This window comes from Tachyglossus aculeatus, chromosome 17 (assembly GCF_015852505.1).
Source record: "Tachyglossus aculeatus isolate mTacAcu1 chromosome 17, mTacAcu1.pri, whole genome shotgun sequence".
Lineage (NCBI taxonomy): Eukaryota > Metazoa > Chordata > Mammalia > Monotremata > Tachyglossidae > Tachyglossus > Tachyglossus aculeatus.
The window spans coordinates 40,522,977-40,547,889 of NC_052082.1; the positions used below are offsets into that span (position 1 = coordinate 40,522,977).

Below are 24,913 nucleotides of genomic sequence, written 5' to 3' on the forward strand. Positions count from 1 at the left end.
TGGGGTCTCCAGCTCCAAAATATTTCCATTCTCCAATCTCTCTGATCCGTGGGGAGTTCATTGAAAGGGAAACCATTTCTTCTACCCGGATCTCACTCACAGTGGATTGGAGATTGTGTCTGTCAAATTGTTTTTTCTTTCTTTGTTTTTCATGGTGTTTGTTAATCACTTAGCATATGCCAGGCACTGTTCTAAGTGCTGGGGTATTTACCAGCTAATCAGGTTGAACACAGTCCCTATCCAACATGGGGCTCACAGTCTTGATCACCATTTTAGAGATGAGGTAACTGAGGGAGAAGTGAACTGACTTGCCCAAGGTCACACAGGAGACAAGTGGTAGAGCTGGATTAGAACCCAGGTAATAATAAATAATAATAATAATAATGGCATTTGTTAAGCGCTTACTATGTGCAAAGCACTGTTCTAAGCACTGGGGGGGGATACAAGGTGATCAGTTTGTCCCACGTGGGGCTCACAGTCATCATCTCGATTTTACAGATGAGGGAACTGAGGCTCAGAGAAGTTAAGTGACTTGCCCAAGGTCACACAGCAGACATGTGGTGGAGCCAGAATTCGAACCCATGACCTCTGACTCCAAAGCCCGGGCTCTTTCCACTGAGCCACGCTGAGACTCCTGGGCCGGGGCTCTACTGGTCCTTCTCCTGATCACTCCATGAAATCAATTCACTCCTATAGTTTGTGGCTTTAGTTTACAACCCTCAGCAAATAATCAGATTGTCACCCGCGTATGGTAATTACTGTTTTGAATTTCCCTTGGGATTAGGATGCAAAGGAATAGACTGGAAGATCATTGTGGGCAGGTAACGTGTCTACCTACTCTGCTATATTGTACTCTGTAAAGTGGGGATTAAGATTGTGAGCCCCACACGGGAAAACCTGATTACCTTGTATCCTCCCCAGCGCTTAGAACAGTGCTTTGCACATAGTAAGCACTTAACAAACACCAAATTAATTTTATTATTATTTTATTACTCTCCCAAGCGCTTAGTACAGTGTTCTGCACACAGTAAACATTCATTCAGTCAGTCATTCAATCGAATTTATTGAGCGCTTACTGTGTGCAGAGCACTGTACTAAGCGCTTGGGAAGTACAAGTTGGCAACATATAGAGACGGTCCCTACCCAACAGTGGGCTGACAGTCTAGAAACTCAAACACAGTAAACTTGACTTACTGAACGATTGATAGATAATCTATTTATCTCCATTGCAGGTTTAAGGTTACTCAGTCAAATACCCGTTGGACCTGTGTACTTTATGGTTCACATTCAGGAAATTCAGAATTTGCGAAAAACTGCTCAGTGGATGAGCGATATATCTGTGAATCTAGCAGCCGTTAGCCCCTTTCTTGGGAATTCATGGAAATCAGACTGTGTCCCATTCCAGAACAGACACTTGCAGCAAAGAAAATCCTGACTTGTTTGGCCTGCGTTCCCTTCACACTCGTATTTCCTGGTTATCATCACTTTTGCTACAAACAACTCTGGGTCACCCAGCCAAGGAGATGAGATTGAACTTGTTCCCCTGTCTCACCGGAATTAATCACCAACCAACTGGAGCTCTTTCTTAGTGACCCTAACTACCAATCTCATTCCCTGAGAAATTAGGTTAAGTGGCTCCTAGTCCATTTGTGTAATTAAAATGTTGATTCTTATCCACCTGTGCATGGTTTTTTATTATACAACACAGCACCAATCTTTCTCTCTCTTGCTTTCCATTTCAGAGTTCCAGGATATAGGGCTATTCTCCCAGCAGCAGCAGCACCAACAGCAGCTGGGAGCAACTGAGGCTCACTCAGCTATTCCTAGGATTTCACTACAGGAACATCTCTTCCTTTCTTCCTTCTTTCTTGCTTGCTTTATTTCTTTCTTTAAATCAGTCAATCACTGGGGCATATTGAGTGCTTATCACATGCAGTAGTAAGCACATGGGACAGTAAAATCCAACATTCATTCAATCGCATTTATTGAGCGCTTACTGTGTGCAGAGCACTGTACTAAGCACTTGGGAAGTACAAGTTGACAACATATAGAGACGGTCCCTACCCCACAACGGGCTCACATGATCCCTACCCAAAAGAAACTTACATTCTTTCTTTCCTTCCTCCCAGCATGCCTTCCTTCCCTGACTGTCTTTTTCTGCTTCTTCTCTTCTCCTTTCCAGACCATTTTTCTACCAAACCGTTCAGTCCACCTCTCCTTACTTCTCAGGAACCTTCAGTGGTTGCCCATCCACTTCTGCTTCAAACAGAAACTCCTTACCATTGGCTTTAAAGCATTCGATCAGCTCGGTCCTCCCTACCTTGCCTCGCTGATTTTCTGCTACAACGCATCCCGCTCAGCTCCTCTAATGGCAGCCTTCTCACTGTACCTCAATCTCCTCTATCTCCCCACTGACCCCTTTCCCAAAACTTGCCACTGGCCTGGAAGTCCCTCCCCCTTCATATTTGACTGACCATCACTCTCCCCACCTTCAAGGCCAAAAACCTCCTCTTCCTCCAAGAGACCTTCCCTTATTAAATTCTCATTTCCTCTTCTCCTTTCTTTGTTGCATTTGGATTTGCACTCTCAATCACTCCACCCTCAATACCACAGCTCTTACATGTATATCCATAATTTATTCATTTATATTAATCTCTGTTTCTTCTTCAAGATGATAAGGCCCTTTTGAGCAGGGAGCATTTCCACCAGCTGTGTCATATTGTACTCCCCCAAATGCTTAGTAAAGTGTACTCTACACAGTAGGTGCCCAATAAATATGATTGAATGACTGATTATATTTTTATCCCTCTTGTTTTTCTTGTATTATTCTATACCTATACTGATAATGCTACTTTGGCATATGAAAGTAGCAAAACACGGCATTCCCAACAATATCTGTCCCAGGCTGGTAGCCACACAAACATATCTCTCTAGCTCGTCTTCATTTTTGCAGTGATCGTGTATCCTCACATCACCAGGGTTCAGTGTGCATTTTTCACAGCATGGAGTCCCCACTGCTATACCTAGTCTCACATGACAGGAAGCCAGAGTAGGAGATACAATAAGGTCAAAGAACAAGATATTTCTGAATTCTCAATGACCCATCCAAACTCCCCCAAGAAACACGTAACGGACAGTCAACCACGTTTCTGGGGTGGATGTTCCAAACCTAATTCAATAGCAGATTTTGTTAAAAGACAAAGAACTCCCCTTAAAAATAACACACAGTGTCTTTCATTTTCGACAGTTGACGTCACCATTTATTGACATGATTTTGCAGAAACCACTACAATTAATAACATTTATAAAGTAGTCTATTTCCACCAGTGTCTTTCAATCTGGTATTTAAAAAAGTGTCACAACATCATGCATAAAGTAATAATAATAATAATAATAATAATAATAATGGCATTTATTAAGCACTTACTATGTGCAAAGCACTACTAACTAGTTGTGTTTGGACAAATGTCACTTTTAATAAGAACTGAATTAGTTTGTATCTCATGGAGACTTTTTTTCTGCAGTCTCTTTCTAAGAGTTGAGTTCTATTGAGTCCTTGGTCTTTGAGTTCTGTCCCTTCTGCTTTGTGTATTTGGCAAGACTTTCCTCCATTGGATGTTACAGGAATAATAATAATAATAATGTTGGTATTTGTTAAGCATTTACTATATGCCAAGCACTGTTCTAAGCGCTGGGGGAGATACGAGGTCATCGGGTTGTCCCACGTGGGGCTCACAGTCTTCATCCCCATTTTACAGATGAAGTAACTGAGGCCCAGAGAAGTGAAATGACTCATGCAAAGTCACACAGCTGACAAGTGGTGAAGCAAGGATTAGAACCCATGACCCATGCAGAAAAGCAGCATGGCTCAGTGGAAAGAGCCCAGGCTTTGGAGTCAGAGGTCATGGGTTCAAATCCCCCCTCTGCTAACTGTCAGCTGTGTGACTTTGGGCAAGTCACTTCACTTCTCTGGGCCTCAGTTCCTTCATCTGTAAAATGGGGATTAAAGACTGTGAGCCCCCCGTGGGACAACCTGATCACCTTGTAACCTCCCCAGTGCTTAGAACAGTGCTTTGCACATAGTAAGTGCTTAATAAATGCTATTATTATTATTATTATTATCTGACTCCCAAGCCCGGGATCTTTCCACCGAGCACACTGCTTCTCTATCTCGGAAGCAAAGACCCCCCACTCTGTGCTGGGCTCAGAACAGATTTCCATATTTCTACACCATACGAATACTTCAGATAAGAGCTCTGTTATAACGCTGCCAAAATCATCATCCTCATCACCACCGTTATCATTATTCTCTTCATTGACTTCAATAACAAGATTGTTATGCATTGAGTGTCTACTACGTGCAGGACAGTGTACCAAGCACTTGGGAGAGTACAATAGAAGTAAAAGATGTTGTCACCGCCCTTGGCCAATCCATATCGCAGAATACTGAGGATTTTATGGGCCAAAGGGGGAGATAAGTGAAAACTAAAGTTTTTTATGACAGGTGTTATAGGGGATCCAGCTTATATTAGAGAATGAAAAGACAAATAGTGTCATAAAGAAGAAGAGAGATGTGATACAGGAGAAAAAATCCCAGCTCTTCCACTGACTTGCAGTGTGACGATGGAGAAGTCATTTAGTCCTTCTGGTCCACAGTTTTCTCATCTCTGAAATGGGTATTAAATAACTGCTCTTCCTCTCCCTTAGATTGTAAGCCCCATGAGGAAGAGGGGTGTGTCTGGTCTAATTTCTTTGCATGTACTCCAGGTTTCTTGCACCTCATAATTAATTAATTAAGAGAAACGGCAAAGGGAAGAGAGCACAGGCTTGGGTGTCAGAGGATCTGGGTTCTAATCTCAGCTCTCCCGCTTGTTTGCTGTGGGACCTTGGATAAGTCTCTTAACTTCTCTGTGCCTCAGTTCCCTCATCTGTAAAATGAAGATTTAATACCTGTTCTCCCTCCTACTTTGGCTGTGGCCCCCATGTAGGATCTTGTATCTACATCAGGGCTTAGAATAGTGCTTTACACAAAGTCAGCTTTTAACAAATACCTCTATTATTAATTATTTAGGCACTTAATGAACATCATAAATGAACGTAAGTAAATACATATAGTCTGTAAATTACTCTATAGACAAAAGATAGTGTGTACTTAATGGGGAGAACTGAAGTGGTCTGTTAGATTTAACGTGGGAGGAAATTCCAGGCAAGAAGAAGGGGTGAGCATAGCATTGACGGCAGGAGTGTAATGAGTGAAGAACAGTGAGACGGTTAAATTTGACGGAGATTGTGGAGTAGATGAAGTTGGTACATATGTGTTTAATAATAACGATAATAATAATTAGGGTTTTGTTAAGCACTGTTCTAAGTGCTGGAATAGATACAAGGTAATCACATTGTGTCACATGGGGCTCACAGTCTTAATCCCCATTTTCCAGATGAGGGAACTGAGGCACAGAGAAGTTAGGTGGCTTGCCTAAAATCACCCAGCTGACAAGTGGCAGAGCTGGGATTAGAACCCATGACCTCTGACTCCCAAGCCCCTGCTCTTTCCACTAAGCCACAATGCAAGAGAGTTTTGAAGCCAATGGGAATGATTGTCTACTTCGTGGAAGGAAAATGAGTAGCCAGTGATGGCCCCGGCAGCAGAGGGTAGTTTTTAAACTGGAGGGGAAAATCTGGATTTGGAAACTAAACACTTAGTACATTGCCCTGCACAAGGTAAGCACACAAGAAAAATGTTGAATGATTTATAATGAGCATGCTGGTACAGTAGGCTAATCATGAGAGACTATAAACTCAGTCACCTTTGATGTTCTGGAATGATAATAATAATAATGATGGCATTTATTAAGTGCTCACTATGTGCAAAGCACTGTTCTAAGCACTGGGGAGGATACAAGTGATCAGGTTGTCCCACATGGGGTTCACAGTCTTCATCCCCATTTTACAGATAACTGAGGCCCAGAGAAGTGAAGTGACTTGCCCAAAGTCACCCAGCTGACAATTGGCGGATCTGGGACTTGAACCCATGACCTCTGACTCCATAGCCCAGGCTTTTTTCCACTGAGCCACCCTTCTTCTCTCCTCCATCTTCCTTGAAATATATCAGCCTCAATTTGCCAATGGCTTTATCGAAGTAGTTCTCTCCTGCCTCATTGATCTCTCCTTCCCATTCTCGTCTGTTGGCTTTCCTTCTATCTTGTATAACTATAGGTGACCCACATGGATCTGCTCTGGATCTCTTATTTATCTTGCCGACACTCTCAGGGAGTGCAAATGCTCAGATGGCTTAAAAAACCCTCTATGTGAAAGATTCCAATACATCAACAACAATAAGAACAATAATAATAATAATGATAGTTAATAAAAGTGATATTTGTTAAGTAATGTGTGCTCTGCAATCCACCAACCAATCAATCCTATTAATTGAGTGTTTATTATATGCTGGGCACTGTACTTAGAACTTAGGAATGTACAAGACAACAGAGCTGGTAGATGCAATTACTTATTTCAATCATTTTCTTTTCCATTTATTGCTTGAAGTAACACATATTCATGCTTTTTCTCCTGGTCCCACATGAAGTGTACAATTTTTGTCTGCAGCCTTCATTAGGAACCATGTTGTTTTACTTTTACTGTACTCTTCGAGGGACTAAGTGCACAGGAGACAATGAATAACTGCTGTTAAATCAATGAGGTCCATTCAAAGTGTGTGAAATTATCTCCTTTCACTCTTGTCTGTTTCTGCTTTTAACTGGATTGCATGCCATTTTGAAGGGGTCAGTAGCTATTACTTTACAATCACCTGCCCCATTTTGTTTCCAGGACATTTTTCAGGATTCATGAAGCCATGAGACTGAAGGAAGATGGATGTGTCAATAATCTGTGAATTATTGCCATTAACAATTTCATTTCTTCCATAATAATTATTTTTGGTGGACCACAAGACAATTCATAGTACTGTATGCTGTTTAAGAATGGAAAACAGGTGTGGATTACCTAACAGAAATCTCAATAGCTCTTTAAAGAAGCTGTAACTGAATCAGATTTCAAACGGGAGTCACTGAGTTTAGACTGGAAATATCTCCTGAGGACCTGAAACATTGCTGATGCTGCTTTTCTTGCATCTAAAATGTCCAATTCTATCCAGAACTACTTTTGCTTGCGAAGACAATGGTGCCGTATTGATGACTGAGAAATCAGTGCAGCTGACCAGTGGAGCCTCCAGGCTTCTCTGTGAGGAGATACTGGGCATGGGATTGAGATGAAATTCCAGTGTTGGGGCTTTTCAGAAACAGAGACTAGCGAGTCTTCGTTTTGCAGATGAACAGTTTGAGATCTTCACAATTACCTCCATAGAAATTATTTTCACCTTGATAGACACAGTTAAGCCCGCTTTTTCTCATGGTAACAGCTATCCTGTGATGGAGAGTAGATATGATTTGCAATTAATGACTGCTATCACATTAATCCAAGCATTTATCCTATCCCACCTTGATTTCTGCATCGGCCTCCTTGGCTGCCTCCTGTCTCTCCCTGCTCCAATTCATAGTTCACTCTTCTACCCAGATTATTTTTCTACAGAACTATTCAATCCATGTTTCCCCACTCCTCAGGAACCTCCAGGGGTTTCCCATTCATTACTGCTTCAAACAGAAACTCCTGATCGTAGACTTTATAGCACTCAATCACTTTGCCCTTTTCTACCTTAGCTCCACGATCTCACTCTACAACCCTCAAGCTCTTCACTCCATAATGTCAACCTAGTCATTGTATCTCCATCTCGTCAATCCCATGGCCAATCTCTCAGTTACTGGAGAGACAGAGATTAAAGCTCCGGGGGCATATGGCGTATCAGTTCTGAGACAGGTAGGGAACATTCTGCTAACAAAGGGCTTGGGTTCATCTTTCTTGCCCATCAGACCTGCCCCAAGAATTTGCTGCCTTCCCCTGATTCCTGGTTCATGATCTAGGTGAAGGGAAGAGACCTTGTTTCCCTGCTCTTGTTCCAGGGGGATTTCAGAGTGAAGAATTGGCTCGTGGAGTTGGATGAAACCAGGGGCATGGCTCCATCATTTGCTGGAGCCAGGCTGGACTGGCCTGCTCATCTACTTTACCCCCCCAAACCCAGAGCCCAAGCACCAGGGACATTCCTACACCCAGTAACCTTGAGTATGGGCACTGAAGGGGAGCTCTGAGACAATCCCCTGGGAGACAGAACAGTCTTTCAGAGTCTGAGACTTACAGATGATTGGCGAAAGTTGCACTTTTCTCCGACTGCCAGGAACTACCAGATCCATTGCGAGACAGTCCAATCCAGGCAGAGAGGGAAAACAATGCCAGGAAATTCTATTGGGAATCACAAACAGACCAAAGAGTCATTAGGCTGTCTCAGAGAGACATACCCAACAGTGTTCACAGTTCCCAGCCTCCTTGTCTGAGAGAAAACCCAACCTGCTAACCACATTCCACCCTGGTCCAAGTCTGTTTCAGTGCGGGCACAGTCAGTGTCTCTCTTTACTTCTTTCTCTCCTATCTCTCCCTGCCCACCCCCTGCCCTCTCTGATCCCTTGGCAGTAACACCTAATACACTGCCTGGCCTCCAGTGGGTACTCAATGAATGCTATTACTACTTTTATTAGGAACTTGAGACTCAGCTGGATGGTACTGGCTTAAAAATTGAGTCTTTCTCTCCTTGAAGACCAGCCCCTGCGTGTCCCATTATAGCAAGCCCAGCCTTGGTTCTCCTGGAAGAGCTGGAGATGAGAGAGTATCTTGTCTCAGGCTCCTATAAACAGCCCGGATCCTGATCCTCCACTGATCGGACTCTCTCGCACTCATTCAATCAATCCCCTTCTAGAGAGTAAGCACTCCAAAGTCAGCAATCATGATTATTAATTTTATTGCATTCTCTCAAACAATACAATTATCTCCATGAACTAAGTGCTCAAAAAATACCACTGGTTGATTGACTGATTGATTGACTTTCATCAGGATGCTAACTCTACTATTATACTATTATGTCTATATTATACTATTATATATATATATTATTATATTATGCTATTATACTCTACTATTATTAACCCCATGTCTACCTTTCGCAGGTGGGAGGCAGGACCCAGGCTGTGTATAATTTTGGGGTTAGAAAATCTAACTCTGAGTTCTCAATAATGGCTACCCTGGAGGTTTCAAAGATGGTTGGATGAAGTCCTGTCCCTGACACTGACCTTCACCTGGAGAATCCAAAACACATGATCTCACGGGGCCTCAAAGTGCCGTGAAACCGCAGGGGTTTCTCCCACCAATAGACAGATGGAAAAGGTGAAGATCAGGGAAACTGAATGACCAGCCCAAGGTGGTTCAACAGCTTCTAAGTAGAGCCAAGATTAGAGCTCCAGAGCACAGGGAGCCTGTCTGTGTGCTATCCCTTACAGCCTCCGGCCTTTTCACGGGAACCCTTGGAACTAAGACGGAAGAATAAAGTACCCGCTCTTCCTGGCTGTCTATCCACAGCAGCCTGGAATTCAGAGTTGCACAGGCCATCTTGCTTTGTCCCCAGCTCTTCGTTTCATTAGAGAAGTAGTAACAGCTGTTTCTGAATCCAATCCAGTCCTCTGGACAAAGTCCACAGTCACGTCCTAGGTAACAAGAATGGATTAGTATCATGGGCAGAATCAAATGTTTCCTGAGCTTGGGTTGTCAATGTTTCTACCACTTCTTTCTCTCACGTACACCAAGACTTTGGTTCTATGTGAGGGTTACAGAGCTCCTAAGATGTGGTGGCAGCTCTCTCCATACCTCTTCTTTCCACTACCAACAACCAAAAGATGCAGAGCAGAGGAAAATCAGAATAATCACCCGCCCCCAGCAGAGGCTTATCGTGTTAAAGCAAATTACACTGAGAATTCATCAGTTACCTTAACATTCTTCCAAAGAGGGAAGTGGATTGGGTACAACAGCTCCTGAGTTCTGAGGTCTGACCCCACTTCCCCCCTGTGCTGCAGCCTCAGGCAAAGCAGTTTCAATCTCTCTCTCAGCTGCTCTGGGATGGTTATTTGGGCTGTTCAGTGCTGGCACCTACCTGTCTCACTGATGGTTTGTGGAGATGGGTTTTGAAAGGAGTCTGGAGAAATTCCATGTCGCTGGATCACTTTAAGAAGTCAGATAAGCAGCATTATCAGGACTGCACTATTTAGATCATTTCCTGGATGCAAGCCATTTATTTACAAGGGCAAGTCTCTTCACTATTTTACGACTGATAGTAACGTTATTTACCTCTGGCAGCCAAGAAACCTGCTGTGGCCAGTATCACAAGGCAGAAGATCCCCAGAATCACTGTACTGAACATCCAGAGGGTGCTTTGTGAACCTACCAGTAGTGAAAATAATTCGGGCAATGATCTTTTTAACAGAAAAAATACCCCAAATGCCCCCAAATTTTGATTCATCCCCTCTTCCTGACCTGTCCCAGTGAAATTATCTCTCCATTTATCTTATATGCCATCTCTGTTGGTGGCTCACATCTTCTATCTCTTTAGTCCTCACTGTTGTACCACCTTCTTTTCACATTTTATTTATTTTTTTCTTTGACAACCTCAATTCCTTATTTTGACTCACACAGAGACACATATAGGGTGAGAAAGAGAAATAGAGATAGGTAGAGAAAGGTGCCATATGAATAGAGAAATATAATCAGAGATAAAGAGAAATATAAGATAGAGAGAAAAGGAGTCAAAGGATGAGAGTGGGTTGGAGAGGTTCTCAGACCACAGGCAAAACATTAAAATCCAAAGAACACAGAGCTTCATTTTCTCACTCTATCAAACATCTAACCTGATCGTGAGTTTATGAGAACTGGGGAGTAGGAAATACCAATCAATCAGTGGTATTTATTGAGCTTTTTGTGCCAAGCACTCCATAATGTGCTTGTGAGATTACAACAAAGTAGACACGATCTCCGAAATCAAGGATTTTATAATCTGGAGGAGGGGACAGGGTGGGTGGAGAGGAAGAGTTTTCTTAAACCTCACTGATGCTACTATTTGAAGATGAGTCTTTGTTTTTCAGCTCTAAATATGGAATCAAACCTTGTCTTCATTTCAGAGTAGTACCAGTGAAAGTTGTTGAGAAATGGCAGAAAAATCCAAAGGGGAATAAAACAGAGCCAAAGCAAAGCCTTTCTACGCGCAGAGCACATTAAACTACGCGGATGGGAGAATATGACAAAATTGGTAAGCACGATCTCTGCTCTCAAGGGCATAAATTTTGTAAGGGTTTAAAGTACCTGGAACTGAATGTAACTGCACAGTGATGTTGTTAGGTTGAAGGTAGATTCTGAGGAAAGCGATGGGGTGTGTAGGATTGTAGAGCTGTACATGTAGTTGCCAAATTATCATGAAGTGCAGTAAGTGCTGGATGTGCAGTGGTGTGGCTGAGGTGTCTCGATTTCTGTGCTGAATTACCCAAGAAAACCCACCATGTGATCCTCAGTTTGAAAACCTGTCAATCTAAGAATTTTTTGAGGTTGTTACTGGGAATCCACAACCTGAAAGACCCCATTTTCTCAGGAGAAGAAGGTGGCAAGGGGGTGAAAACAGGTGATAGATGGTGTCTGTGAGTTGGTGGGAGGGTGAATCATCTTCTCTCCACGGTCTGCTCAGGGATTCTCAGGGAGCTCCCCGGGTTCTCCCCTCCCTGACCCTGCTGGTGCGGAGGCCACCCTTAGGTGAGGAGAGGGGTGGGCCAGGAACAGGGCTGGTCTGCTGCCTCACAACAGCCCCAACCTCATGAGGTTCCTTCAGGCTTCAACCTGTGGTTCCCTCCAGGTAAGAGCGGCTCCTTACCAACTAGGGAGGGGATGGGACACCAGCATTTTCAGCCATTGGAGTGGAGTGTCCCTGGGCTGATCTTGTCTGATATAAAGGTAACAAACAACAACATCGACGACAACAACAACAGAAATTATGATAATGACAAATCCATCCAGGCTCATGGGGAAATTTCAGAGACACATATGAAAGAGAACAACTGATAAAAATCCACTTCGGGAACCGTCATTGAGTTAATGCTGTTTAAGCCAAGAGGGTATCTTTGCTGGAAATAGCTGAACGTGAGCAAAATTGTAATTATTTGGGGAAAGTGGGTTTAACAGAATTCTCCAAATGAATTCTTCAAAAACACTTATTTAACTTGCTGGGTCCCCTGGGCTAAGGATAGTGAAATATCTAAATCTGTTGGAATAACACAAGGGACCAACCCCGGGGCAGGAGACCTATTGTACCTTTTCTCTGGACACTCTCAGATGAGGTGCTTTGCTGAAGTTGATTATGCAGTCTCAGCTCTGTGTAACTCACTGGTTGCTCACTTGCGGATCTTCTGCCCTTTGCGCCCTTTGAGTTTTGGCCCTGCCACGGCAGATTAAGTCTTTCCTTATTCAGCTCTGAGTAGGTTACCTGCTGCTCATTCATCACTGCATAGGGGACGTGAACAGGAGAGAAAGTTTAGGAGCCAGCGTACTTGAGCAGAAGGAGAGGAAAGGGGATAGAGACAGCTCGTGGAGTCCTGGCCCCACCCAGTTATTGAGTGGAGTTCTCTCCAGTCCTGAGTGATGCCAGAGAAGCCCTCGGTCATGGGAAGCCTTCGTCTGGGGCTGAGAAAGGCCTGTTGTCATTTCTGGCTCCTCCACATCCTCCAAGTGGAGGAACAATAGCTGTAAAATGAGCCCCAAGATAGAGAAGGCCAGGAAAGTGCTTCCAAAGAAAACGTCAGCTGTCCTCCAAGCTGAGAGACAGCTCAGAACTCAGCCGTTATATGAATAACTGGCTTTTTCATGAATCCCAAGGTAATTTTCCTAATTACTCCATTGAGGAACTGGAATGATCCAGGCTGACCAGATTCACAAACCTTATCCTGAGGCAGGTTCTACTGACATACGTGAATCTAGCCTGGATTCATGGACTTCTAGAGAAGGAAATCCCACCAGGCCCCTGGGTCATCTGTTTCACTGACAGTTTCTTCTTTCTCCAGTCATTTTTCAGGCTCTTAAAATGACACTGCCAAATGGCTTCTCGTTGACAAGTAATCAGAGAGGAGCAGGCCGCACAAGAGCTTCATCAATGGCAGAATCACAGGAAATCACACACGCACACATTCCCCAGGCCAGGACAAGGAATGAGCCCTCCTGTGAGGGCAAAGGGAAAGCTGTAGTCTCCGGGACACCCCAACATGAGTGGAATCCTACTGATTCTCCAGGGAGAGGTGGTCTCAGGGGCTCTGGTAGAATTGGTGATAACAGAACCATCTGAGCCCAAAGGGCAAAATTAGTAATAACCAGAATGTAACTTACAGAACCACAAAAAGCCACTGAGTCTGGAATCTGGGAGCCCTCTGGCTGGCCATTATTGAGAGAATGAGTGGTTTTCAGAGAAATGGATCGCTACATGAATGAATGTTTTGTTTTGTTGTCTGTCTCCCCTTTCTAAACTGTGAGCCCATTGTTGGGTAGGGACCATCTCTATATGTTGCCGACTTGTACTTCCCAAGAGCTTAGTAGAGTGCTCTGCACACAGTAAGTGCTCAGTAAATACGATTGAATGAATGAATGAATGCCCAAGAGTGCGGAATGTCAAGGGAGGAGTCCACCACTGTGAGAATCAGCCAATTGGGTCTTTGAACCCTATCTCCCCAAACCCTATTCCAGCCTCCGCTGGAACTAAGGCCGGAAAAATGTCTAACCCTGCCGAGTCAGCTGCATTTGGCATGCCATATCTTTGCCACTGAATCTCTCTGGTTTGCCGTCCTGTTGGGAAGGCCCATGCAGTTTCAACTCAGTGCAGTTCAGTTCCTTCTCCTTTCCTGAATCCTTGCTCTTGTTGTTCTTTGGTCATTTGGGCTGGACTGAGAGAAGCTTTTTTTGTTCAACTTGGTGTAGAAGACTTGTTGTTCCCTCATTTCGGCAGAGGGCAGATTAATGACAGTGTAGACACCTTTGCACTGGGAGAGATGATGTAGTGAAAAACAAGCGGGAGTCAACAGCAAGTTTTCAGGATCTGTGGTATAGTGGAAAGAGCATGTGTTTGGGAATCAGAGGTAGTGGGTTCTAATCCCAGCTCCGCCACTTGTCAGCTGTGTGACTTTGGGCAAGTCATTTAACTTCTCAGTGCCTCAGGTACCTCACCTGTAAAATGGGGATTAAGACTGTGAGCTCCACGTGGGACAACCTGATGCCCTTGTATCTACCCCAGTGCTTAGAACAGTGCTTGGCACATAATGAGCACTTAACAAATACCATCAATATCATTATTATTATTAGTGGACGTGTAAGACTCCTTCTCTAGGATTCAGGTGCGTCATAGGGGAATAAGTTAAGTCAGATCACAGGGCAGTGAGAGGTATTTTGAAATCCTCTCATGATCGCCATCTCTACTATAAGTACCAAAACTATTACCAGCCATGAGCAATAACTTATTTAATAAATTAGTGGAATTTATTGAGCACTTGTTATGTGCAGAGTACTGTACTAAGCTCTTGGGATAGTACAGTACAACAGAGTTTTTAGATGCATTTTCTGCCCACGAGGAGCTTACCGTCCACAGGGGTAGACAAAAATTAAATAGATGAGGAATAGGCTGCATAGAAGAAAAGGACAATTTAAGAGATTCCAAAGTGAAGAAATTGGGTCAGAGTTCTAATGAAACAGAATTGAACCTCAAAATATTTCTCCATATAAAAATGCCTCAAAAGAAAATTACTATTCACAGACACATGAGAAAAGGTAGGATAGGGCATGGGCCTGGAAAACAGAAGGACCACCACTTGTCTACTAAGTGACCTTGGCAATTCACCTAACTTCTTTGTGCCTCAGTTACTTCTTCTGCAAAATGACGATTGATACTGTAGGCCCTATGTGGGGCATAGACTGTGTTCAACATGATTAACTCGTATCTACCCCAGTGCTTAGTGTGGCCTGGAACATAGTAAGTGCTTAACAAATAGCACAATTATTATTATTAATAATAACTAATACCATAAAAAGTCAATGGAAAATCATACAACGATCTCAGTTACAGGAGCCACAATCTAAACCCCCCATTCCCCATCATTTCACAGAAGACATTTATTTGAAAAAGTAACAAACACTTTTTGGCTCAACAAAGTTCTAAAGCAAGTCTTCTCCAGGCAGGTTGGAAAGAAAATGCCAGACAAGAGTTCGGAAACGGGAACAGGAGGGAGATAGACAGGGGTCTTAATCTACAAAGCCTCTGAAAATACAGTTTGGTCCTCAGATAGATGTAGTTTCCCAGTGTTCCTATTTTCCCTCATTCCCTGGCTCCATTAGTAAAACCAGTCTGTGAACACTTAATAATAAACATCCCAACAGAACCCTCATCGACTTGATGCTCGGGCCTTTTTCTGACTCTAAAGAGGATTTCGGGATCATTGAAAACCCAGAGCTGGAAAAGAACTTGCACGATCGTCTCCTCCATCCACTTATCCAAACTGTCTCCAAACCTTCTCTAACCCTTTGCCTCTGCTTATCTTTCTCCCCTTGATTCAATCCCTGGAGAGTCCAGTCCTGGACCTAGGAGTGCCATCAAGGTCTAACTGATGCCAGGGAAATAGGAGAAAAACTTTACAACCTGGTAAATTTAAGTGCTATTCGTGTCTCTCAACAGCTGGGTTAATTAGGCTTAAAATTGTCTTGCAGATGCATTCGGTAACCCACAAAGGTTCATTGTTACTGAACATACCTTATAGACGTTTGAATATCTAAAACATATATGTTTAATTCCCTGCCCCCTTCTGGTTTGCATTGATGTTATGGGATTTCAGTCCCCCTACCTTGAGGCAGATGTTAAAATATCAATTTGTGATCTGAAACACCAAATGCTTTCCTAAGTTCCAACTTTTCCCATTAACTGCTCTCACTGATTGAGAGATGAGTGAACTAACAGTGAATTAAAGATAGGAAGACAGAGGATTCCATGGAACAAACTACCTGGATGCCTATGGACATGAGAAATCAAGAATCTCTTAACGTGTAACTTCTATTTCTGCATTTGTATGAAGCTTTTCTGGTAGAAAAATTAGAAATTCTTTGAGAAACATGCACACACACGGACACACACTGTTGCTGTTGCTGTTGTGTGTGGGTTGCTGTTGCTTTAGGTCAGTCTGGAGGGGGGAAAGCAAGCGAGCAGATAAATACCTGTTTGGAAGAGTCATTCTGGGGGCAAACTGGTCCAATGGCCTGGGCTTGTGGCTGGAGGGAAACAGTGGGACGAGGAATCCAAGAATTCACTGAGCATCAGATGGACTGATCTGTCCACGGCACCAGTTTCCCCAGGAGGGAGAAATACAGACCGATGAGCCCAGAGACCAAGTGATGCTCCGCCCAACCGTCCTGGGAGCTGGCAACGAAGCAGCTGTTCACTGACACGGCACAGGAAGCTCTCTTGTCACTGCTGCTGGTTTGTAGTTTGCAAAATCACGGGAACTACCAGGGCAAGGAAGCTCATATCTCTGGCCTTAGCCAATATGACATCAAAGATTTCCTTGAAATCTTCACTCCTCCTTCCTGAGACCCCAGGTACATGCGGACCAGTAAGAGCAAGAACAAAGGTAAATTCCAGGCTATGGATGGACTATACCAATGATTCTAGCTTCTTTTGCTTTTCTCTTCTCCTGCTATGAAATGTTGAGAAAAGTCACTCTAGCATGTCACCACGGGCAATAAATGCAACAGGTCCCCAAGGGTCTATCTTTTTAGGCAACGATTGTAGAAGGCTTTGTTAGCTCCTCATTGGTTTTATCAGGCACGCCCACACAGACTGATAAAATTCTCAGCCTCAGTAGTGTCACCCATGAACCCAAAGTAAATTTTCCGTAACAACAGTACAGTCTGCAACAACATTAATTTGCATTAGGCCTTTCACACGAAAGCACTCTTACCTCAACCAACCATGAAAATAATGGATGGACATTTTTCTGTGATCCAGGCTACTAGGCAGCAGTCAGGAAACTGGGATTGATCAGAATGTCACCAAGATTGGGTCAAGGACAATTACTTTGAGATGAAAAGACTGTTTGCAGGAATGCAATCAATGCATCATTGGTAGTTTGCAGTACCACATGGTTCAGACAAAAGGAAGCTAAAGGACAGCCAATTTAGATAATTTAGAACTTATTTATATTTGGGCCACTTGGGGCCAATTTGGGGACATCCAAGTGGAGGAGACCCAAGGAAATGCAGACCGCCATCAAGTGAAGGATTTCTGTGGTCCTTAAGTAATTTATATGGCCCTCTCAACAGTCTTAGCAGCTCTGGAGAGTGAAGATGGCTCTGCCTCATCACAGGCAAGGAGGGAAGACACCGTGGAGAGGTGGCAACAGTATTTCAATATTATCCTAAAAAGACAGTCACCTCTCAAAGATGAATCCTACAATACGTAGAAACCTACCACATCCTAACCCGAGTCTTTCTGGACTGGGGCTATTAAAAATATCATTGAGCACATATTTTGGTGATCACATAGATAGAGATTTCAGAGAACAGAGTAACTTAATAGAAATGAAACAGAAACAGTTCTCCTTGTTGTAAATATTCCATTATCTAGTAAAAATGTGAAGAATTGTTAAATGAAAAGATATATTTTTAGTTATGTACCGTATATGAGTCATTTATTTTCTATTCATGAGGCCCAGGAGAGAAAGATAAAGTTTTGTGTCCTTTGTACAATTCCACCTGAAACTGTGTATGAAAAGTTAGCCAACAGATGCCAATGACCAATGGTTAAATGATAATTAGTGATACATAGTTCACCAAACAGTTCTCCAAGAGAGCATCTAGTTACTGAGTAGAGTGAAAGATTAGAAAGCATTTAAAGTTGAATCTGTTGTGGTCTCATGGGTAAGATTTTAAGGCTTTTCAAAGTTGATATACCTAACTGTTTCTGTAGTTAGCAAAGTAGGTCAGTGTCACCAGTCACTGTGAGAGATCTCTGATGGACTGGTCATGGTGCAGGTGAATGAAGGGCCCTGGTAGCTCTTTAGTTTCTTGGTCTGTTCCCTTAGCCCCATTCCTTGAGCATCAACCTTCTGATTCTGTAAGTCAAAACTTAAGTGAACAACTCAACACAGAGCCTGCAAACAAGGAATCAGCAAAAATGAGTCTTTTTGGTTGTGGTTGTCAAAGGTTTTGTCTTCTCTGGATTCCAATGAAAAAGACTTCATGGATCTGGGTTCACAGATGTATCTTTTACATATGCCTATTCCTGTCGACTCAAAATGTAAAATATATAGTCAGGCTTAGGTATAAAGACATCACATATTAATGGTGAGATTCTAGAAACACAGAGAGTTTAATACTGTGAAGCTCAGTTAATTTTGTAGCTGATCCAGAATGGGCTGATAATTTTCCACATAAATGTGAGGGAAAGCAAGGTGAGTGCTCCCGGTAGAACAGGGAAGACAATGAAAATGTGAATTACAGTGGCTTTGGCCTGAGGAGTGTCCGTTGGGATTGATTGATTGATTGATTGATTGATTGATTGGACAGACTCAGCAGGCATCCTGAAATTAGCTGACTAACTTGAGAGATGAAGACTGCAGCAGCTGGTGGTTTATGACCCTTTGGAAATCACTGGCACTGCCCTATGAGCCCACTGTTGGGTAGGGACCATCTCTATATGTTGCCAACTTGTTCCCAAGCGCTTAGTACAGTGCTCTGCACACAGTAAGCGCTCAATAAATACGATTGAATGAATGAATGAATTACTCCCTGAGGGAGTAAGACTGACAGGAATGAGGGATTGACAATGGTGGTACACAAATGGCCCATCACTACAAACTACTGCTTTGTGCAGCTTCTTGGTCCTGAAGTCTTCCTTCCAAAGTCCTGAGGTAATCGGCTAATGGCAATGGGGTCAGGCAGAGATCCTAAACCACAAACCTGCTGCAGGTGGGTGTGCAGCAGTGGGAGAGTGATGGAGCTTTATGACTGACCAGAAATCGTGTCATTACTGGATCCTTCTGGCAGGGCAGAACAGCCCTGCTCATTCAATTCAGGGAAAGGAGAGAAAGTGTTTAATAGAGTGCTTGCCTTAAGTGCTTAAGAAATACCACGGTCATTATTCTTGTCATCTTTACTGTATTAATTCCGTATTAGGCCAGTAAACTGTTGCTGTCCCTGAAACAAACGGAAAAGACGTACTGAAGACGAACCATGAAACGTGTTTCATCAATGCTGGGGCTTGGGAGTTTGGGCCACGTGGCAGATAATTTTGGTGTCAGATCAGCTATTCACTCTTTAAAGGGCATTCATTCATTCAATCATATTTATTAAGTGCATACTGTGTGCAGAGCACTGTACTAAGTGTCTGGGAAAGTACAATACAACAGTACATGAGCTCACAGTCAAAGAGTTTTGTGTGTTTCCTCATTTGTAAATTGCGGATCTCCCTCACCCTCAGAGAGTGAACCCCAAATGGGACAGGGCGTGTGTCAGATCTGATTTTCTTGTATCTACCCCAGTGCTTAGTCCAGTGTTTGGCCCATGGAAAGCACTTAAAAACACTCCTATCATTTATTTGCTTTGCAGGAATTCCCCTGCAAGAAGGGGATGTTGCAAGATGTTGCAAGAAGGTTTTGATGTTGCTGCCTCCTTCTTCCAGCGGCATCAGGGATAAGAAAACAGCAGACTCAGGGAAACGGTCTCGGAACAGCAGGTGGGAAATATGGGTAATCTTAGACTGAGGATTTCTCCATTGTCCACCAATGTTCCCCTTCTTACATAGGTGTATTCTTCACCTCAGGCTCTCCTTTCCTAACAAGTTTACCTCCCAACTGTCTCTGCATTCTCCTTTCTTACCCCAAATTCATATCTCATGCCCTTTTCCCTGCTGAAATCTCTTCAAATCTGTTGGAGCAAGCTCTGCACAACTTCAAAGCCCTCTGGAAATTCCGCATGCTTTGGAATTGATTGTCCCTAAAATTCTATAATACCATTCCACATCACCCCAACGTTTACCTTACTGCTGTTCATGCAGCCATCCTTAGCATTTATTTATCGATCTATGTACTCGACTTATTCACTTAATGATTGCCTTTATCTTTCCCTTTTTAAGGCATTTATTACAATGGGCCAGGCACTGTACTTCCTTGCATTTTATATACCAGTTGTATTTTTAACATTTGTCTTTGCTTTGGTATAAAAAAATTGCATCTGTATGTCTTCTCCTTTAGAAACTCAGCTTCAGGAGATTGGGAATCACTTTTATAGTTGCTCTAGCACTTACTGCAGTGCTCATCTTATAGTAGGTGCACAGTAAATAAGGTTGACTGATTAATTGTTTGAAAAAACTGATAATTGTTTTATAATTGGATTGTTTGGGGATTTTTATTTCTATGAACAACTGTATGGAACGTAGGACGCTTCTGGATTTTTCCTTCCCACAAAAACTCTGTTGGACTGAATTGAGATTCTCTCTAGGCTTTACCGTTCAGGCACGCCAACTCCACCAGTCATTCCTTGGTCCCGGTCACTCATCATCCTGGGGTCACTGTCATCCTTTGAGTTTGCTCTTATCCTTCCTTCCCTTCCTTCCCTTCATCCTCTCTTCATCCTTCCCTTCATCCTCCAGGACCTGTCCTAGGTGATTATTTGAACTCATTTCAAATTTGGGGATTGTAGCATCGAGGTCCAAATCCCCAGCCAATTCTCCTCGCAACTTTTCAACTCCACAGGAAGTCTTTCAGTGTCTTTCATTGCACTATTCCTCAGAGTTGAAGAAAATACTGATAGCCTGCTGATACTTCTCTTAATCCTAAATTTTCAAAAAGTGAAGTACACAGGGAAAGGTCAATACATGTTCCCTGCCTACAGTGATCTTACAGTCTATTGCTTTGCATCCTAATCCCATGGGAAACTCAAAATAACAATGACCATACATGGTGACAATCTGATTTATTTGATAAGGGTTGTAAACTAAAGCCACAAGGTATAGGGGTAAATCGATTTCATAGTGTGGACAGGATAGAGCACAGGCCTGGGAGGGACCTGGCTTCTAATCCATTTCTGCCACTTGTCTGCTGTATGACCTTGGGCAAGTCACTTCACTTCTCCCTCAGTCAACTCTTCTGTAAAATGGGGATTGGGACTGTGTTCAATCTGATTAGCTGTATCTACCCCAGCGCTTAGAACAGTCCATGGCATGATAAGTGCTTAACAAATACCATGAAACAAACAAAAAACAATTTGACAGTCCCTATCTCCAATCCATGGGGAGTGAGATCTGAGTGGAAGAAATGGCTTCTCTTTTAATGAAATCCCCGCGAAGATCAGAGAGATTGGAGAACAGAAAGATTTTGGAGCTGGCATGATTCCTACCCACAGTGAGTTTATTATCTATTCCTTTGCATCCTAATAATAATAATAATAAGAAGAATTATGGTATTTGTTAAGCACTTACTATGTACCAGACACTGTTCAAAGTTCTGGGGAGGATACAAGCTAATCAGGTTGGACACAGTCCCTGTCCAATGTGGGGCTCATAGTCTCAATCCCCATTTTATAGATGAGATTATTGAGGCCCAGAGTAGTGAAGTGACTTGCCCAAGGTCACACAGCAGACAAGTGCAGGAGCCAGGATTACAAATCTGTGACCTTCTGATTCCCAGGACCGTGGTCTATCCACTATGCCATGCTGCTTCTTAATCCATGGAAAACTCAAAACAGCAGTGACCATTCATGGTGACAAGCTGCTTTATCTGATATGAGTGTTGGAAACTAAGGCCACAAGATATATGGGTGAATTGATTCCGTGAAGTTGACAGGAAAAGGACTTGAGACATCAAATAGGTAGCAGCATGGCCTTAGTACAGTGTACAGAACAGTACAGTACAGCGCTTAGTATGGTGCTCTGCACACTGTAAGCACTCAGTAAATACAATTGAATGAAATGACTGAATGGCCTAATGGATAGAGCACAGGCCTGGGACTCAAAAGAACCTGGGTTCCAATCCTGGCTCCGTCGCTTTTTTGTTTTGTGATCTTGGTCAAATTGCTTCTCTGTGCCTCAGTTACCTAATCTTTAAAATGGGGGTTAAGACTGTGGGCTCCATTGTGGGATAGGGACTGTGGCCAATCTGATTAGCTTGTACCTACCTCAGTCCTTAAAACAGTGCCTGGCACATAATAAGCACTTTACAAATTCCATTAAAAAAAAAAATCAACAGTCTCAATGTCCAATTCAGCGTGATTGAGATCCAGGTGGATGCACTAATCAAAAATGGAGTGACTATTTTAGAGAAGATCCTGAAGAAAGATTGGGGAACAAAAAGTAAAAAAAAAAAGGTCATGCCAGGCATTGCGTTGCAAAATTCAGTAGTATATCAAGGGGTTGCCAGTCTCGCACTCATCTTGTTGGCCGCACAAATGCCTACTGATAAAAATCTCGTGATTGGTAGCATCATCTTCTGATCTGCAGTAAATTCTGAGCGGCATCTCTGTCTCAAGTCACACACAATCATGCACACATATACAACCTAGCCAGGGACTCAAATGCAAAAACAAGCTTAAGTAGGGGCTAGAAACTCTAACTGACTGAGTCATCAGAAAGGATAAAAAATAATTTTGCTTTCACAACAGGAGACAAACTCCTATTCTCGTGTGTGAAAAGAGGAAAGGTATTTCAAGGTCTGCCCTGCTCCTCCCAACACATCTTTACAGAGCCCACAAGTGGGGTCTCCATGGTCACATGATTGACCAGGGGACTAGCTGGTAGGTGTCACCTGACTGAGACAGGAACTTGTTTGAAGATTGTGATATATATATTTGTCATGTAGAGCTTAAGTCTTTCCCCAGAGTCTTCCTTCACTTCCTTCCCCCATCTTAACTCTCTCAAGAGATGAATACAATTTCACAAGAGTCACCTGCTCCTGTACCATTTCCTATGGGAATGTATCTACGCTCTCTCCTCCTACCTGAACATCCAGTCCTAGACTCTAGAATGAAGGAATGAATAACCTACCCACTCTTCCCTGCTTTCTATCTGCAGGAGACTGGAGTTCTTGGCAATACAAGCTGTGCAGCTTTCTTCGCTTAGAGAAGAAAGAACAGGTAGCAGCGGTTCCTATAAGCTACCCAGTTCTCAAGACATGGACCACTGTGACACCCTAGAGGAAGAGAATCAGTTATTAAACTGGGGAAGGACCGTATGAGCTCATAAACCTGGAAGAATCTATTTGGAATATTAGTTCATTTTTTTTCTATTTCAATTGAAAGTTTGTTGCCCACATTCTAAATAAAATGTATTCAGTTTCAACACACTTGTTGCACGCTTTCTTTCTTTGAATCTCTTGCCACTCCTCTATCCCCAACACTTTTTTTTATCATTTTTGATTACTCAGTTTCAATTTTTAACGACCCTGTGGACCTTACTCAGCTGAAAATACAAGTATAACTATCAAAAACAAAGTGCTGAGATTGATTTATTTATATATTTTATGGCATTTGTTAAGCACTTACTACGTTCCAGGGATTGTACTTCCCAAGCGCTTAGTACAGTGCTCTGCACATAGTAAGCGCTCAATAAATATGATTGATGATGTACTAAGCATTGTGGTGGATACAAGCAAATCCGGTTGGACACAGCTCCTGTCCCTCATGGGATTCCAAATCTCAATCTCCCTTTTACAGATGTGGTAACTGAGGCACAGAAGAGTGAAGTGACTTTCCCAAGGTCACACAGCACACAAGTGGCAACCCAGGTCATTCTGACTCTCAAGCCTGGGATCTATCCACTATGCCATGCTGCTTCTCCACTGCAGAGATATGGTTAGTTTACCAGCACCAGGTAATTATAGTTAAAAATGTGCAGCCTTCCCAGGGTAGCAGAAGAAGAAATTGTGCAGGCCCAATGGAGAGTTTATACTACGCATGTCAGTTTTGGAGGGGGAGGTTTGGGATGAAACAGAGGACAGAAAAAGTGTAAAACTAGCATGTAGAGAAAGACCAGAGGTTAATTTTCTCTTCTCTTTGAACTGGAGATTTCCTTGTCTGGGTAATCCATCCAACGAAGAAGGGCCTTTTAAGGGGAAAAAAAAGATAAATGTTCATTTTGAGCCTAAACAGTTTAAATTAAGAAACAGAAGGAGATTAGGATAAATCCAAAGGTAGACCAGGATTTTGATTTAAACTCTAATAATAATAAGGATAATGATGATGTTGTGACATTTGTTAAGGGCTTATTTTGCGCCAAGCACTATAGTAAGACCTGGGATAGATAGAAAATAATCTGGAATGGCGTAGTCCCTTGTCTCATGTGGCGTACAGAATCTAGGAAGAACAGGTATTTAAGCTCCATTTTACAGATGAGGAAACCGAGGCACAGAGAAGTTAACTGAGTTGCCTGAGGTCATATGTCAGGCGAATGTTGGAACTAGAATTAGAACTAGAGTCTTCTGACTTCCACGCTCATGCTCTTCCCACTAGGCCAAATTGCTTAGTGTGGTTCTCATTATAATGCTTTTTGATTAGTTATTCTTAGACAAGGGAGACTAGGACTCTGACTCTGTTACTTTTGTGTTTATAGCAAATACTTGTATATGTTTTTTCTATTAGATGCACGCCTGCAAATTCTGAGTGCAAATCCATTACCTTGGCAAAACCATGCTACACCTCTGAGGAGGAAGTTGAAGAACTTCACTCCCTTCTTCAAGGGGCTAAAACTAATGGATGTCAACCACGCAAAGCTCATGGGGTTAAACTAATGGACCACCCAGTCCAGAATTATCTAACAGTGGCAAAAAGGAAAAATGGGAAAAGGCCTCCCTGACAACCATACTCTTGGATATGGACTTCCATTCTAATATTTCTATTGTTTAATTCCAACAACTCTGGCCCCTTCTCA

At 42.8% G+C, this 24,913-nt stretch overlaps 1 protein-coding gene and 1 pseudogene across 1 annotated transcript in view; one reads left to right on the plus strand and one right to left on the minus strand.

Moving 5' to 3' along the window:
• LOC119939259 (natural killer cells antigen CD94-like) overlaps positions 1-1,359 on the plus strand; it is a 72,968-nt gene extending 71,609 nt beyond the window's left edge. The window contains exon 7 of the mRNA XM_038759162.1: positions 1,233-1,359. Within this exon, the coding sequence (XP_038615090.1) occupies positions 1,233-1,359 (127 nt within the window). The remainder of the gene's footprint in view (positions 1-1,232) is intronic.
• Positions 1,360-7,063: 5,704 nt separating this feature from the next.
• On the minus strand, positions 7,064-13,955 carry LOC119939055 (annotated as a pseudogene).
• Positions 13,956-24,913: the final 10,958 nt, after the last annotated feature.